Source organism: Passer domesticus, chromosome 9 (genome assembly GCF_036417665.1).
Source record: "Passer domesticus isolate bPasDom1 chromosome 9, bPasDom1.hap1, whole genome shotgun sequence".
Lineage (NCBI taxonomy): Eukaryota > Metazoa > Chordata > Aves > Passeriformes > Passeridae > Passer > Passer domesticus.
This window is the reverse complement of record NC_087482.1, coordinates 11937900-11954316: the sequence shown is the minus strand read 5'-3', so window position 1 is coordinate 11954316 and position 16417 is coordinate 11937900. Positions and strand designations below refer to the sequence as shown.

At 56.7% G+C, this 16417-nt stretch overlaps 1 protein-coding gene and 1 long non-coding RNA gene across 2 annotated transcripts; both read left to right on the top strand.

The window, feature by feature from the left end:
* Positions 1–4819: 4819 nt before the first annotated feature.
* LOC135307368 (uncharacterized) lies at positions 4820–6216 on the top strand. The gene is made up of 5 exons (XR_010368071.1): positions 4820–4897; positions 5256–5327; positions 5698–5754; positions 5956–6027; positions 6115–6216. It is a non-coding gene; the product is annotated as an uncharacterized LOC135307368 (long non-coding RNA).
* A 2523-nt stretch (positions 6217–8739) lies between these two features.
* On the top strand, positions 8740–12309 carry LOC135307162 (uncharacterized). Its single transcript, XM_064431798.1, has 9 exons — positions 8740–8836; positions 9284–9391; positions 10040–10108; positions 10197–10277; positions 10365–10466; positions 10898–11014; positions 11334–11405; positions 11494–11754; positions 12202–12309. Exons 1-8 carry the CDS (start codon positions 8761–8763, stop codon positions 11571–11573), a joined length of 705 nt encoding a protein of 234 aa, XP_064287868.1. The 5' UTR covers positions 8740–8760; the 3' UTR covers positions 11574–11754; positions 12202–12309.
* The last annotated feature ends 4108 nt before the right edge of the window (positions 12310–16417 follow it).

The following is a 16417-nucleotide window of genomic DNA, read 5'->3' as shown; positions in this document are numbered from 1 at the left end:
TGCTCTTGCTTCTGCTGTGCTCCCGCTTTGCTTTTGCTTTTTGGCTTCTGCTTCTTAGTCAGTTTAGCTAAGCAGTCCAGATTTTTCCCTGGACTGTTTTTCCTTTCCCTTTTTCGAACCACTCACACCTGCTCCGGACTGGGACCTGGGAAACATTGAGAGTTTGCATCCTGTGGCTGCAGCAGCTATCCCCAGCGCCGGAGGGAGCGACAGCAGAGCCACCACTGCCAGGAAAGACTTTCTGAATTTGTCATCCTTTTCAGATGGGTGAAAGCATTGTCATCTGCTATTGTTCATTTTGTGTGCTGGGGGTGTTTTGCCTGTGAAATAAACAGGTTCTTTCCACTTCTCTCCAAGGAATCCTTCCCGACTTGCTGGGGGGAAGGGGCCATGTGGGGTTGCTTTCTGGGGGGGCCCCCTTTGGAGGTCTTCTCCCAGATTGACCCTAATCCAGGACAGAATATTAAAAACCAGGGTGACAGTGGAGTCTATTTATTCTGCAGATCGCTTCACTGTGAGCAGCGGTGGGGCCCCGAGGGGATGGGGCAGCCCATGCTGAGCGTCCCTGGGCTGAGGGACATTTCCTTCTGTGGGATCATCCTTGCCCAGACCTCCTCCAGTGCCATGCCCAGGAAAAGAGGGAAGCCATCAAGAGTATCTCCAGGGACACAGCCTGACCGGCAATGTCAGCAGGCAAAACAAAGCTCCTCCCTAATTAACACACACTGGATAGGACCTAATTGATGGGCCATCACCAATGCAGGGTGCTGCACAGGGTCTGCTGCTCTCAGCCAGGGCCAGATGGAAGGGAAGGGAAGGGAAGGGAAGGGAAGGGAAGGGAAGGGAAGGGAAGGGAAGGGAAGGGAAGGGAAGGGAAGGGAAGGGAAGGGAAGGGAAGGGAAGGGAAGGGAAGGGAAGGGAAGGGAAGGGAAGGGAAGGGAAGGGAAGGGAAGGGAAGGGAAGGGAAGGGAAGGGAAGGGAAGGGAAGGGAAGGGAAGGGAAGGGAAGGGAAGGGAAGGGAAGGGAAGGGAAGGGAAGGGAAGGGAAGGGAAGGGAAGGGAAGGGAAGGGCTGTGTAGCCTCAGGGTCCGACAGGGCTGGTGAGCAGCCCCAGAGACACAACAACCCAGGTCCAACCAGGCTTGTTTTCCAGGTCAAAACACTCGGCGTAGCTGGCCTGGACTTCCCTGTAGGGCACGTGGGGGCTTTGGAGTCCCCCTAAGGTGCACGAGGGAGTGGGGTCCCTTGTGACACACCCAGGAATATTTTAGGTTTCCTCTGAGGCATGGAGGGCACTGGGGTCCACTTCAAATCATGCAAGGGATTTGGAATCCTGTGTGAGGCATGCAGAGGGTTTGGGATCTCTCCCAAGGTGTGCAGGGTGCTGGGATCTCTCCTGAGGCACATGTCACAGTTCTGAGGTCTCATTTCACATGTAGAAAGGGCTGTGGACTCTCGTAAGCGTGCAGGTGCTTTGTGTCCCTCCTGCTGCACGCAGTGGGGCTGGAGTGTCTGCTGAGGCACGCAGGGGACGGGGAGCTCCGGCAGTCCCTCCCGGGCCCGTGCGGCTCGGGGCTGCCGCGGCCCAGGGCCAGCCGCCGTGCCGGGATGGCGGTGGCGAGGCGCCGAGGCGGAGCTGCCCCGCCGGGTCACGCTGCATCGGCACAGCACGGGCGGTGCTGAGCGCCGGGCAGGCGGCACCGCCAGCCCAGGGGCCACAGCCCCGGCCCTGCCTCTTTTGGGGCCGGGCACAGACAGCCCCGCGGGACGGGCACCGCTCAGCGCCCGAGGGGACAGAACAGGTGCCAGAGGAGCCCCAGGAGCCCTGGACAGGGCCCTGGCGTTGCCTGTCCGGCTCCCCCGGGCCTGTGGCCATCCTGGGCAGCAGGGGCTCGCTCTGGGCCGTGCTCTCCCCGGCCAGCGGGGCTCCGGGCCAGCACCCGGCTCCTGCCACTGCCCTGAGAATGCTGAGGGGATTTCGGGGCAGAAATGAACTTGACAGGGACAAAATTCATAGGAGACTTGTTTTGGCCTTTTACAAGGTTAACTGAGAAACAACTTAAAATCCCCGGCTAAATCGTCTGCTTTAACGCGTGGGGATTCCTTCAAGACCCTTCCTAACTCCCGTGGTGCCGGGCCGGGCCGCGTCCCAGCGAGCACCAACACCCAGCAGCTCGATGGATGCAGCACGGCTGGCACCAGGGAAACGAGTCAGTATCCCTACAGCTGCCCGCTCTGCCTGCACGGCTGTCACACAACAGCAATGTTCCAGAAGGAACAGGCATTTTTACATCCTCAGGACCGTGTGATCTTTGGTCCTGGTGGTGGATCAGAGAGAAAAGCCAAATGTGACAGACTAAACTTGACTGTCGGAGAGGGATGCCTCAGCAGAGGGTCTGGGGACCTGTGGTGCCAGCCAGTGGCCTGGCACTCGGACACAGCAGGAAGACCCCAGACTATCACACTTCACCTGCGAGGGTAGAAAAGCTCAGGTGTTCTTTGTTCAAGGTCCTCCAGAGGCACCAGCTGAAGCTGCTACAGTTCCACCTTGATAAAATTGTTTAAAAAGATCCAGAGGTCTGACACTCTGCTGTGGAGGACATTCCACGTGTTATATTTGCCAAATTTTCCAATCAAAAAAACCAAAAAAACAAACCCAAACAAAATTAAATAAAACAGCAATTTTAATTATGTAACTTAATATATATACAATTGAATAAACTCGAAACACTGACTATATAATTTGGTTTAAATTACAAATAATTTGGTCCTGATAATAGCGTATAAGCAAAACTAACCATGCGGGGTATGCATGGGGTACGGAGTGCAGGGCTTTTGGACCCCCATCACCTCACGGACTAGCTTGTGAAGACAAAATTCCCCTTTTTATGCTGTATGTCCTTACCATCTCCTCCCATTTTCGATTCGTCACACTTGTATCACCGCCCTCATCATCACCTTTACCACGCATGCTCCACACTTCTTTAAGTAAGTTGTACCACTCTTTGGGGATCTTCTTTGAGGAAGGCCTCTCCTCTTCCTCCATGTTCTGTAGTTCATCTTTTGGATTAAACATGCGCACCAAGCTGGTACTGTATAAACCAATATTGAGTTCTAACATTAAAGCAGTGAATCTCATATAATCAACATTTGCCTGGTGTCCAACCAAATTCTCCTCTCTTCCAACTAAATTCAGTCATTGTTATCTCTTGCTTCTTCCTGTTCTGAACAGCTGCAGGAGAACGGTGGGGAGAGGGATAACCCCTCCTCTCCCTTTCTTGCTTGGCATTACACCTTTAACTGTTTTATTATTTCCAAATATTAATTACTGTATCAGTATTGATTACTCTTTCAATTTTGTCAGCATGAATCATACCTATTTACCACACACAGTTCTCATCTTTTGGGCATTTAGGAGCTTTTCATTTTGCTTTGCACCCAAGAAAAATATAGCCCCAAATGTGCACAAATAACTCCTTTAGCATGTCCTCCTTTTCAGCTGGCTTTTCCATTGTTCTCTGCTATCTTGTCTCATCTTTCCACAATTCCTGTGTCTATTCAAGTCCAGCCTGGCACAGTGCACACATTTGCTTTAGTTCTGTAGTGATTTATGGCCAGCCATCCTGCCAACCACACCCATTTCAATGTTGCAACAACCTAATTCTGGGCTGCAGTATGTGAATCACACTCTTCTGTGTGAGATGGCAGAGCACCAGAGCGGGCACTGAAGAAGGGGCATTCGGTACATTAGTGAAGTGAGTGCTGGAACCTGGGCTAGCTCTTAGAACTCCGGCACTACGGCAGGAGTCGGGAACTGCCTCGCTATGGGGATTTACCAGAGGCAGAGCCTTTAGTGCCACTTGCTCTCCAGTGCCAGACACAAGCCACGACAGGAACGAAGCACAGGAGAAAGGAGGAGGCTCCCTGTCTTCAGGTTCTGCAAGGAACACCTTAGTCCAGGTGAAGAGAACAGGATGAGAAGCCCCTAGCTGTACTGCCCAAGGGGTTTTGTACACATACAAGTCATGGGGTGGATGCAAACAATGAACCAATAGGGAATCCTCAGGAGAGGAGTGAGGGGATTACATCAAGTGTCTGGGGCCAATTGGGGTAGGAGGGTGGAGAGGATGGGTCACAAGGGCCAGTGGGGCTCCCAGGAGTAGGGGAATGCCAAAGGGGAGTTGCAGTCAGGGATTGGCCCAAAGGTTGGGGAACCAAGGGGCTGGGTTGCCTTGACAGGCAGGGAAAGAGCTGGAACAAGGGTTTGGGAAGGACACGAGGGACAGTTTGGAGGGAGGGTAAAACCCACAGGTAAACCAACTCAGGAAAAAAATGGGGGCACAACAGAGCCCTTAAACAACACTTAAAATGAAATCAATAAAATAAATTTGAACTGCAACAATCAAGAGCATCTTGAGGGAAGCAGCCTGACCAGCAATGTCAGCAGGCAAAAGAAAGGTTTTGCTGAGCAATGGCCCTTTGATGAAGCAAAACATTTACAATCAGGGCAGTCCATTCATGCAGACGGGCACACACTCTGGGGGTACAGCTGAGGCCATGAGGTCACAGCAGGGCTCTGGGGTCACAGCAGGCTGAGCTCTCAGCAGGCCCTGAGGTCACAGAGGTGCCAGAGGTGCCAGAGCCCCGTGGTTGCATAGCAGCACAAGGAGCCAGCAGTCAGTCCCTGAGCACAACTGTTGCGGCAGCAGCGACGGTGGCAGCAGCGGTGCTGACGTTGGGACAGCGGTGTCAGGACAGCGGTGGCAGCAAGAGTTGCGGGACTGGCGGAGGACAAGGCACCATGGCCCTTGCTCTGCGCCTCCTACTCCTGCTGCTCCTGGCCGTGGCCCTGCCTGCCAGGGCTGCCCAGGCTGCTCCGCTGCAAGCGCGGCGAGCAGGTGAGCCGGCAGCCTGGCTGCCCTTTCCCGGGACAGCGCTCCCTGCTCCCTGGGAAGCGCTGGGGATGGTTTTGCCCCGGGCTTTAGGGAGGGTTTCCTCTGTGGGAGGGAGAGAGACCCCACGGGCCCTGGGCTACTCCAGCCACCTTTCCAGAGATGTTGCAAAGGGCCTGCAAAGAGGTTGGAGAGTGACCAGGAGCCAGCCCAGAGCTCCCCAGGCCCCTGTGCAGCTTTGGCCATCTCCATTCACATCTGGCTCCCACAGCCTTACCCAACACCCCTGCATTGCCCAGTTCCCTGTGGCAGAAGGGGATCCTAGCACACCATGGAAATGGTTCTGATCTCTGCTCCCTTCTAGACTGGAATAGTGACATGGGTTTTCAGGAAGTCCTGATGAAGGATGGTTTGAAGTTCTTTGAGGATGCTGGAGGCAAGTTTTCATTCTGTCTTTCCTGAGTGAATAATCAGGATTAATGCAACAAAAGCTCACTTACAAACCATTTCCCTTAACATAATCTTAAGGTTGAAAGAATCTGGAAACCTTGCCCTGCTCCCTTCTGGAGCCCTGAGGGCTCCCACAGGATCACTGTCATTGGGAGGAAGGAGCATTTAGCTTTCAATCTTCCTCCCGTGTGCAATGCCAGTGTGTCCTTCCGTGTGCTCTGTGCAGCCACAGAGAAGAGCAGAGAGGGAAGGGGCCGGGCCGGGCCTAGGGCTGTGCCCCGGGGCTGAGCCTTGTGGGCAGCCTGAGGATCTCCTGCAGTGCCACAGGAGCTCTTCTGTCCTGCCTTTCTTTGCAGCTGAACCTGCCGGTGAAGGCCCCACATCCAGGACTGAGGCTCTGGGAGATGCTGAGGGTAGGTCAAGGCCTTTCCCCTGGGAGAGCTGCCAGCTCAGAGCCCAAAGCTGGGCCAGGGAGGCAGCGCTGCAGGTGCCAGCACAGAACCATGCACGTGTGTGCCCTCGCCCTGCACGATCCCCTCACCGCTCCTGCGGCTCAGTGGTGCCCGTGCAGATCAGCAGAGATGGCAGAAGCTTCTGTGGCTGTTGAGTTACAGGTGTGTCTACAGGGAGGAGATTCATACGTACATTGGTGGTTATTGCCAACAAGACCAGTTTGCATGGCAGGGGTGAGTAGTGTGTCCCTGCTGACCTCACAAGTTGAGCACTGGTTTTGTGGGATGCATTCCTGGGAAATGGAAATATTTTTCTCTAAGTGCCTCCGAAGAGGAAGATGCAAGACACAACAGAGAAGATATCCCTGGAACCATCCAAACAGATGAGGCAAGTGCTGAAGAAAATGCTGCAGGGAGGACAAGGTGGGTGCATTTGCCTCATGCTTCCCCTGCGACTCAGCAGCCGGGGGCTTTGGCTGCACATCTGAACGCATGGTTCCCGGCACAGCAGGATGGGATCCATGGCTCATTCCCAATGAGGAATGTTTCCATCTGATCCAGATGTCTCTTTTGCATTCTCCAGAAATCAAAGGAGAGCCTGTGGAGAAAGAAGCATTTCCTGGAGGAAGCAGTGGTTCCGTGCCAGCATCTGTTGAAGGAGGGGAGGCCATGCCAGGCACAGGCCCAGGAGGTAATTGCTGTGCCTCTGGGCCTGAGCCCTGCTGAGGCTTGAGCTGCCCTCTCTGCTGCTTGGCAGTGCGGGCACAGCCTGGACTAGAGCGGCACAGCCCAGGGGAATTATCCCGAGCAGGCTCAGGGCACTGAGCAGTCCTGCTGGGGTCCCTCCATGGGAGACATGTCCTGAAACCTGGGAGTGACTGCACGGGGTGCCCACGGTGGGGAAAGGACAGAGGGGGAGAGCAAGGCTCCAGTGTGTCCTGAGAGGGCCTGGCTGTTTGGCCTTGGGATCTGGGAGCTGTCCCAGCAGAAGGAGGACAGGAGGGACAGAGGGAGGGATGGATAACTGTGTCACTGCCTGCTGCAGTTTTCGCCAGGGTTTTAGAGAGGATTTCCTCTGTGTCTGAGGGAGAGAACCCCGGGACCCTGCGCTGCTCCAGCCACCCCTCCCAGGGATGTTGCTGAGGGCAGGGAAAGAGTGTGGAAAGTGACCAGGAGCCAGCCCAGAGCTCCCCAGGCCCCTGTGCACCTTTGGCCATGTCTATTCACATCTGGCTCCCACGGCCTTAGCCGACCCCATGGCAGTGCCCAGTTCCCTGTGGCAGAAGGGGATCCCAGCACACCCTGGAAAGTGTTCTCATCTGTGCTCCGTTCTAGATGAGGTTGCTGGGAAGGCTTCTCCATCAGCTTGGATGAATAAAGTTTTGAAGCCCTTGGAGCCTCCTGCAGGTATGTTCTCAGTTTGCCACCAAGGAAGAATTGTAGACAAGCGGGCAGGAACCAGGTGACAGAAGCTTCTGTGGCTGTTGTGTTACAGATGTGTCTACAGGGAGGACTTCTCCAGCTCCTACCTTGGATTTTGCACTCAAGCCCAGCTCCCATCTCAGGGGTGAGTAGTGTGTCCCTGCTGAACCCACAGGCTGAGCCTTGCTTTTGTAGGATCCATTCCTGGGAAATGGAAATATTTTTCTCTAAGTTACTCCAACAGGGAAAATCCAAGATACAACAGATAAGATGTCCCTGCAACCATCCAAACAGATGAGGAAAGAGCTGAAGGAACCCCTGCAGACAAGAGAAGGTGGGTGCATTTCCCTCATGCTTCCCCTGGGACTCAGCAGCCGGGGGCTTTGGCTGCACATCTGGACACGCCGTGCCTGGCACAGTGGGAAGGGATCCATGGCAGCCTCGCTGCCCCGCTGCTGCTTTCACGCCCTGCAGGGCTGTTTCCCAGCCTGGCCTGGCTGCAGCTTCTGCCCAGCCTCTGCCGAAGGCATTTGGCATCAGCTGACAGGCCATGCCCAAACTGTAACACACCCTGAGATCCCCCACTATATCCAGCCCTGCAGCTTAGGAAAAGGGTGGCTGTTTGGAGGTGGAAGTGCTCACATCATGCCACTGTAACCTGGCCATTTTCCTGCTCCATAAATTTCACAAATATTACCTCTGATGCCACTGCCCAAGTGGGGAACAGCTCCATCTGATGCAGCTGTCTCCCTTCCTTTGTCAAGAGATAGACATAGAGCTTCAGTGGAAGGTGGCAATTCCTGAAGGAAGCACTCCATCTTCAATGCGAGCCCCTGCTGCAGGAAGGAAGGCGATGCCAGACACGGGCACAGGCACAGCAGGTAATTGCTGTGCCGGGCTCAGCCCTGGCCGGGGCTGTTTGGCAGCAGCTCTTCCCCCAGGGCCTGCCCTTGCCCAGCCCGGCAGCAGCCAAAGCTGGAGGCGCCTCGGCTTCCAGGCCTCTGGAGCTCGTTCAGAGCCCCGGGGAAACGGGACTGGTGCAGCAACGTCCCTGGCGCTGCAGCTGCTGCAGAGCTGGCCCTGAGTGCCCAGAGGCCCAAGGCACAGGAGCAGCCCCGAGCGGGAGCCCTGCCGCCAGCCCAGGGCCAGAGCCAGCCCTGGCACACAATGGAAACAGTTCTCATCTTGGTTTGCTTCCAGACTGGGATGCTGGGAAGGATTCTCCATTAGCCTGGCGCTCTGAAGTTGTGAAGCCCTCTGGGCATTCTGCAGGTGTGTTCTCACTGTCCCACCAAGGTGTAATGTTTGACTGACTGGTAAGAACCAGGTGACAGAAGCTTCTGTGGCTGTTGTTTTACAGCCGTGTCTGCAGGGACAACTCCACCAACTCCTACCTTGGATGCTGCACATAAGCCCAGCTCCCATGGCAGCAGTGAGTAGTGTGTCCCTGCTGAACCCAAAGGCTGAGCCCTGCTTTTGTGGGGTCCATTGCTGGGAAATGGAACTACTTTCTCTTAAGGTCCTCCACCAGAAGAGATCAAAGACATGGCAGAAAAGAAATTCCAGGACCCATTCGAAATCATGTGGCAAATGCTGAAGGAACGTCTGCAGAGAAGACAAGGTGGGTGCATTTCCCTCATGCTTCCCCTGGGTCTCAGCAGCCGGGGGCGTTGGCTGCACATCTGGACACGCCGTGCCCAGCACAGCAGGAAGGGATCCATGGCAGCCTCGATGCCCCGCTGCTGCTTTCACGCCCTGCAGGGCTGTTTCCCAGCCTGGCCTGGCTGCAGCTTCTGCCCAGCCTCTGCAGGAAGGCATTTGGCATCAGCTGACTGGCAGCCCCAGTTGCACCACAGTCCATGCCCTCCCTCAGATCCCCTGCAATTTCCTGGTGTCCAGGCAGATCAGATGTTGGGGCTGTTTGGGGAAGGAAGCAGCCTTGGGTTGTCCCAAAATCCTGGGTGTTTTCTGATCCTTATCCATTCCTTTCATAAGTGATGCCTCACCTTCCCCATTCCCAGTCAGGAATGTTTCCATCTTATCCAGCTGTCTCTTTTCCATTTTCCAGAAATGAACGGAGAGCCTGTGCAGAAAGAAGCATTTCCCGGAGGAAGCAGTGGTTGCATGCCAGCCTCAGCTCCAGGAAGGGAGGCCATGCCAGGCACAGGCACAGGAGGTAATTGCTGTGCCTCTGGGCCTGAGCCCTGCTGAGGCTTCAGCTGCCCTCTCTGCTGCTTGGCAGTGCGGGCACAGCCTGGACTAGAGCGGCACAGCCCAGGGGAATTATCCCGAGCAGGCTCAGGGCACTGAGCAGTCCTGCTGGGGTCCCTCCATGGGAGACATGTCCTGAAACCTGGCAGTGACTGCACGGGGTGCCCACGGTGGGGAAAGGACAGAGGAGGAGAGGAAGGCTCCAGTGTGTCCTGAGAGGGCCTGGCTGATTGCCCTTGGGATCTGGGGGGTTTCCCCACAGAAGGAGGGCAGGAGAGACAGAAGGAGGTAGGGAGGCATAACTGTGGCACTGCCTGCTGCAGTTTGCCTCAGGGATTTAGGGAGGATTTCCTCTGTGTCTGAGGGAGAGAGGCCCAGGGCCTTGTGCTGCTCCAGCCACCCCTTCCTGAGATGTTGCTGAGGGCAGGGAAAGAGTGTGGAGAGTGACCAGAAGCCAGCCCAGAGCTCCCCAGGCCCCTGTGCAGCTTTGGCCATGTCTATTCACATCTGGCTCCCACGGCCATAGCCGACCCCCTGGCAGTGCCCAGTTCCCTGTGGCAGAAGGGGATCCCAGCACACCCTGGAAAGTGTTCTCATCTGTGCTCCGTTCTAGATGAGGCTGGGAAGGCTTCTCCATCAGCTTGGATGAATAAAGTTTTGAAGCCCTTGGAGCCTCCTGCAGGTATGTTCTCGGTGTGTCACCAAGGAAGAATTGTAGACAAGCGGGCAGGAAGCAGGTGACAGAAACTTCTGTGGCTGTTGTGTTACAGATGTGTCTACAGGGAGGACTTCTCCAGCTTCTCCAGCTCCTACCTTGGATGCTATACGCAAGCCCAGCTCCCATCACAGTGGTGAGTAGTGTGTCCCTGCTGACCTCAAAGGCTGAGCCTTGCTTTTGTAGGATCCATTGCTGGGAAATGGAAATATTTTTCTCTAAGGTACTCCAACAGGGAAAGTCCAAGATACAACAGATACGATGTCCCTGCAACCATCCAAACAGATGAGGCAAGAGCTGAAGGAACCCCTGCAGACAAGAGAAGGTGGGTGCATTTCTCTCATGCTTCCCCTGGGACTCAGCAGCCGGGGGCTTTGGCTGCACATCTGGACACGCCGTGCCCGGCACAGCAGGAAGGGATCCATGGCAGCCTCGCTGCCCCGCTGCTGCTTTCACGCCCTGCAGGGCTGTTTCCCAGCCTGGCCTGGCTGCAGCTTCTGCCCAGCCCCTGCCGGAAGGCATTTGGCATCAGCTGACAGGCCATGCCCAAACTGTAACACACCCTGAGATCCCCCACTATATCCAGTCCTGCAGATTAGGAAAAGGGTGTCTGTTTGGAGGTGGAAGTGCTCACATCATGCCACTGTAATCTGGCCATTTTCCTGCTCCATAAATTTCACAAATATTACCTCTGATGCCACCACCCAAGTGGGAAACAGCTCCATCTGATGCAGCTGTCTCCCTTCCTTTGTCAAGAGATGGACATAGTGCTTCAGTGGAAGGTGGCATTTCTTAAAGGAAGCACTCCATCTTCGGTGCCAGCCCCTGCTGCCGGAAAGAAGGCAAAGCCAGACACGGGCACAGGCACAGCAGGTAACTGCTGTGCAGGGCTCAGCCCTGGCCGGGGCTGTGTGGCAGCAGCTCTTCCCCCAGGGCCTGCACTTGCCCGGCCCGGCAGCAGCCAAAGCTGGAGGCACCTCGGCTTCCAGGCCTCTGGAGCTGGTTCAGAGCCCCGGGGAAACGGGACTGGTGCAGCAACGTCCCTTGCGCTGCAGCTGCTGCGGAGCTGGCCCTGAGTGCCCAGAGGCCCAAGGCACAGGAGCAGCCCCGAGCGGGAGCCCTGCCGCCAGCCCAGGGCCAGAGCCAGCCCTAGCACACAATGGAAACAGTTCTCATCTTGGTTTGCTTCCAGACTGGGAGGCTGGGAAGGATTCCCCATTAGCCTGGCGCTCTGAAGTTGTGAAGCCCTCTGAGCATTCTGCAGGTATGTTCTCACTGTCCCACCAAGGCGTAATGTTTGACTGACTGGTAAGAACCAGGTGACAGAAGCTTCTGTGGCTGTTGTGTTACAGGCGTGTCTGCAGGGACGACCTCACCAACTCCTACCTTGGATGCTGCACAAAAGGCCAGCTCCCATGGCAGGGGTGAGTAGTGTGTCCCTGCTGACCCCTCAGGCTGAGCCCTGCTTTTGTGGGGTCCATTCCTGGGAAATGGAACTACTTTCTCTTAAGGTCCTACGACAGGAGAGACCAAAGACATGGCAGGCAAGAAATTCCAGGACCCATTAGAAATCATGTGGCAAATGCTGAAGGAATGTCTGCAGAGAAGGCAAGGTGGGTGCATTTCCCTCATGCTTCCCCTGGGACTCAGCAGCCAGGAGCTTTGGCTGCACATCTGGACACGCCGTGCCCGGCACTGCGGGAAGGGATCCATGGCAGCCTCGCTGCCCCGCTGCTGCTTTCACGCCCTGCAGGGCTGTTTCCCAGCCTGGCCTGGCTGCAGCTTCTGCCCAGCCTCTGCAGGAAGGCATTTGGCATCAGCTGACAGACAGCCCCAGTTGCACCACATTCCATGCCTACCCTCTGATCCCCTGCAATTTCCTGATATCCAGGCAGATCAGATGTTGGGGCTGTTTGAGGAAGGAAGCAGCCTTAGGTTGTCCCAAACTCCTGGTTGTTTTCTGATCCTTATCCATTCCTTTCACAAGTGATGCCTCACCTTCCCCATTCCCAGTCAGGAATGTTTCCATCTTATCCAGCTGTCTCTTTTCCATTTTCCAGAAATGAAAGGAGAGCCTGTGCAGAAGGATGCATTTCCCGGAGGAAGCAGTGGTTCCGTGCCAGCCTCGGCTCCAGGAAGGGAGGCCATGCCAGGCACAGGCACAGGAGGTAATTGCTGTGCCTCTGGGCCTGAGCCCTGCTGAGGCTTGAGCTGCCCTCTCTGCTGCTTGGCAGTGCGGGCACAGCCTGGACTAGAGCGGCACAGCCCAGGGGAATTATCCCGAGCAGGCTCAGGGCACTCGGGTACTGAGCAGTCCTGCTGGGGTCCCTCCATGGGAGACATGTCCTGAAACCTGGCAGTGACTGCACGGGGTGCCCACGGTGGGGAAAGGACAGAGGGGGAGAGCAAGGCTCCAGTGTGTCCTGAGAGGGCCTGGCTGTTTGCCCTTGGGATCTGGGAGCTGTCCCAGCAGAAGGAGGGCAGGAGGGAGTGTAGCAAGGAGGCATAGCTGTGGCACTGCCTGCTGCAGTCTTCCCCAAGGATTTAGTGTGGATTTTCTGTGAGTTTGAGGGAGAGAGCCCCAGGGCCCTGGGCTACTCCAGCCACCACTCCCAGGGATGTTGCTGAGGGCAGGGAAAGAGTGTGGAGAGTGATCAGGAGCCAGCTCAGAGCTCCCCAAGCCCCTGTGCACCTTTGGCCATGTCCATTCCCATCTGGGTCCCATAGCCTTACCCGACCCCCTTGCAGTGCCCTTTTCCCTGTAGCATTAGGGGATCCCAGCATGCCACAGATATGGTTCTGATCTCTGCTCCCTTTTAGACTGGAATCGTGACATGGGTTTTCAGGAAGTCCTGATGAAGGATGGTTTGAAGTTCCTGGAGGATGCTGGGGGCAAGTTTTCATTCGGCCTTTCCTTAGTGAATAATCAGGATCAATGCAACCAAAGCTCATTTATAAACCATTTCCCTTAACATTATGTAAGGGCTGAAGGATTCTGAGAATCTTTCCCTGCTCCCTTCTGGAGGCCTGAGGGCTCCCACAGGATCGCTGTCAGTGGGAGGAAGGAGCATTGATCTTTCAGTCCTCCTCCCGTGTGCTGTGCCAGTGTGTCCTTCCGTGTGCTCTGTGCAGCCACAGAGAAGAGCAGAGAGGGAAGGGGCTGGGCCCAGGGCTGTGCCCCGGGGCTGAGCCTTGTGGGCAGCCTGAGGATCTCCTGCAGTGCCACAGGAGCTCTTCTGTCCTGCCTTTCCTTGCAGCTGAACCTGCCGGTGAAGGCCCCACATCCAGGACTGAGGCTCTGGGAGATGCTGAGGGTAGGTCAAGGCCTTTCCCCTGGGAGAGCTGCCAGCTCAGAGCCCAAAGCTGGGCCAGGGGGGCATCGCTGCAGGTGCCAGCACAGAACCATGCACGTGTGTACCCTCGCCCTGCACGAACCCCTCACCGCTCCTGCGGCTCAGTGGTGCCCGTGCAGATCAGCAGAGATGGCAGAAGCTTCTGTGGCTGTTGAGTTACAGGTGTGTCTGCGGGGAGGACTTCACAAGCTCCAGGGCTGGATGCTTGGCCTCAACCCAGCTCCCATGGCAGGGGTGAGTAGTGTGTCCCTGCTGACCCCACAGGCTGAGTCCTGCTTTTGTGGGATCCATTCCTGGGAAATGGAACTACTTTCTCTTAAGGTCCTCCAAAAGGAAAGACCCTAGTTTTTGCCGCCAAAAAGTCTCATGACTCAGATGAATTCCTGAGACAAACACAGAAGGAAGCACCCGGAGGACAAGGTGGGTGCGTTTCCCTCATGCTTCCCCTGGGACTCAGCAGCCGGTGCCTTTGGCTGCACATCTGGACACGCCGTGCCCGGCACAGCAGGAAGGGATCCATGGCAGCCTCGCTGCCCCGCTGCTGCTTTCACGGCCTGCAGGGCTGTTTCCCAACCTGGCCTGGCTGCAATTCCTCCCCAGCCTCTGCAGGATGGAATTTGGCATTAGCTGATAGGGTGCCCCAACTGTACTGTGGGCCTGAGATCCCCTGCCATTTCCCAGTCTCTGAGAAGATCAGGAGGTGCAGCTGTTTGCATAAGGGAGTGCACTGGCCCAGCCCCAATTACCTGGGCTTTTTCCTGATCTTTACCTGTGACTTAGACAAGCATTGCCTCCTGAAGGTGCCACCTCCCCAGTGGGGAATATTTCCATTTGATCCAGTTGTCCCTTTTTTCCTTTTTCAAGTGATGGACCAAAAGGCTGTTCAGGAGGAGGAACACTCAGGGAGAAGCAGTGGCTCATTGGCAGCCCCTGCTGCAGGAAGGAAGGCGATGCCAGACATGGGCACAGGCACAGCAGGTAATTGCTGTGCCGGGCTCAGGCCTGGCCGGGGCTGTGTGGCAGCAGCTCTTCTCCCAGGGCCTGCCCTTGCCCAGCCCGGCAGCAGCCAAAGCTGGAGGCGCCTCGGCTTCCAGGCCTCTGGAGCTGGTTCAGAGCCCCGGGGAAAAGGGACGGGTGCAGCAACGTCCCTGGCGCTGCAGCTGCTGCGGAGCTGGCCCTGAGTGCCCAGAGGCCCAAGGCACAGGAGCAGCCCCGAGCGGGAGCCCTGCCGCCAGCCCAGGGCCAGAGGCAGCCCTGGCTCCCGACTGGGCAGGGGCTGCGCTGGCTCCTGACAGGGCCTGAGCCTGTCCCCTGGGGCTGGGGGAGCTGTCACGGGGCAGGGAGGGCCAGGGGTGGCAGTGGCTGCTCAGGGATGGCTTTGGCCCGTGTCCCTGGCAGCAGCCACTGCCCAAGCAGCTGCGCTGCCCCCGGGCTCTCCTCCCGGCCTGCTGGGCTTTGTTGGCTGGCACAGCCTGTGCCAAGGGCCGGCAAGGTGCCTGCAGGCCCCAGCTCTGAGGGAAACAGAGAACGTCCTGCCTGTATCCACCGTGCTGCCAGCTCAGCAGTGCAGCACAGCACGGGCTCACGCTCCCCATCGCTCCCACAGATGCAGCCGGCACCACAAGACCTGTTCCCGATGCCCAGGATGGCCTCGGAAGGGGCTTCTGTCAGGGAACCGACTGCTGGCTAGCGTTTCTGGCAGGCATGCTTTATTTGGAGCTTGTCTTCCTATTCTGCTGCTTTGGAATCTGGTATTCCTGGAACAGAAAACAGTGAGTGTTTTATTGCCCGCCCCCTCCAACAGCTTATTTTCAAAGTCCAGCATGGACAGGGAACATTCCCATTGAGGCTGCAGTGGAGTTGTGGCCAGCCCATGATTGTCCAAATAACTCTGCTGAGGGTTGTGCTGCTGCCCAGTGCTTCCATTGGCCTCTCAATTGCTGGGCCTTGTCCTGGGGGCCCCGCTGGGGCTGCAGCCAGTGCTGGCTCCCACTGAGGCTGCCTGGCCAAGAGCAGCCCCAGGGGCTCGGGGCAGAGGCAGAGGGAGGTGGGGAGGAGAAAGAGCAGGGCCGAGGTTGCCCTTGAAAGGCAGAGGCGCTCTGGGACCCGCTCCTGGCCAGGGACCCTGCCCAGAGCCGTCCCTGCTGGCCGGGGCCTTGAGGGGCAGCTGTCCAGCTGGGCCCAGCTGTGCCAGCAGCTCCAGCCGTGCTGGGGAGCCTTGCCAGCTCTGGGCCCTGCTGTGCACGAGGGTCCCTGTGTGCCACTGGCAGCTGGGGCCTCAGCCACCTCCTCTCTGCACAGGAGCACCTCGGGACAGGAGTTGGAAGACGGTGGCTGCACCTCACACCCAGACAGCGTGAGCAGCTCCTCCAGCAGCAGGAACGGCCTGGACAGCCCTCTCAAGTCTTCTGTGAAGAGGACCCCAGAACAACAGTCTACGAGGGAACCTCCTTCTACCCCGTAAATCCCACTGCCACCTGCTCTCCCCATGGGCCTCCCCAAGCTGCCTTCATCCCTTTTTTTATCTTTGTCTGTCCCATCCCAGCCAACTCGAGTACCTCTAGGGACCCCAGGAGCAGCCCAGCACCCTCCAGCCCTTCCTGAGACCAACACATCCCTCCCTCTGCCCCTGAGCCCCCCGGCCTTGCCCTCTAGGAATCACTGAAGATGACACCCCACCCCACCCACCCCCCCCGCTTGCAGGGTAGGCAATGGCCCATTCTTCTGTTTAAATAAAGAGCAGGATCTTTGTTCTGGTTGGAAAGCAAAACCAGTGAGCGACTCCAAGTCAGAAATACAATTTATTAGAAAAAGGGAAAAAAATCAAAACACATGCAATGATACAAAAGAAAAACCACTGACAGGGTCAGAATACAGCCTGCTGACACCCTGCTAGTTAGCGTGGTGGTAGCAGTCCAGATGA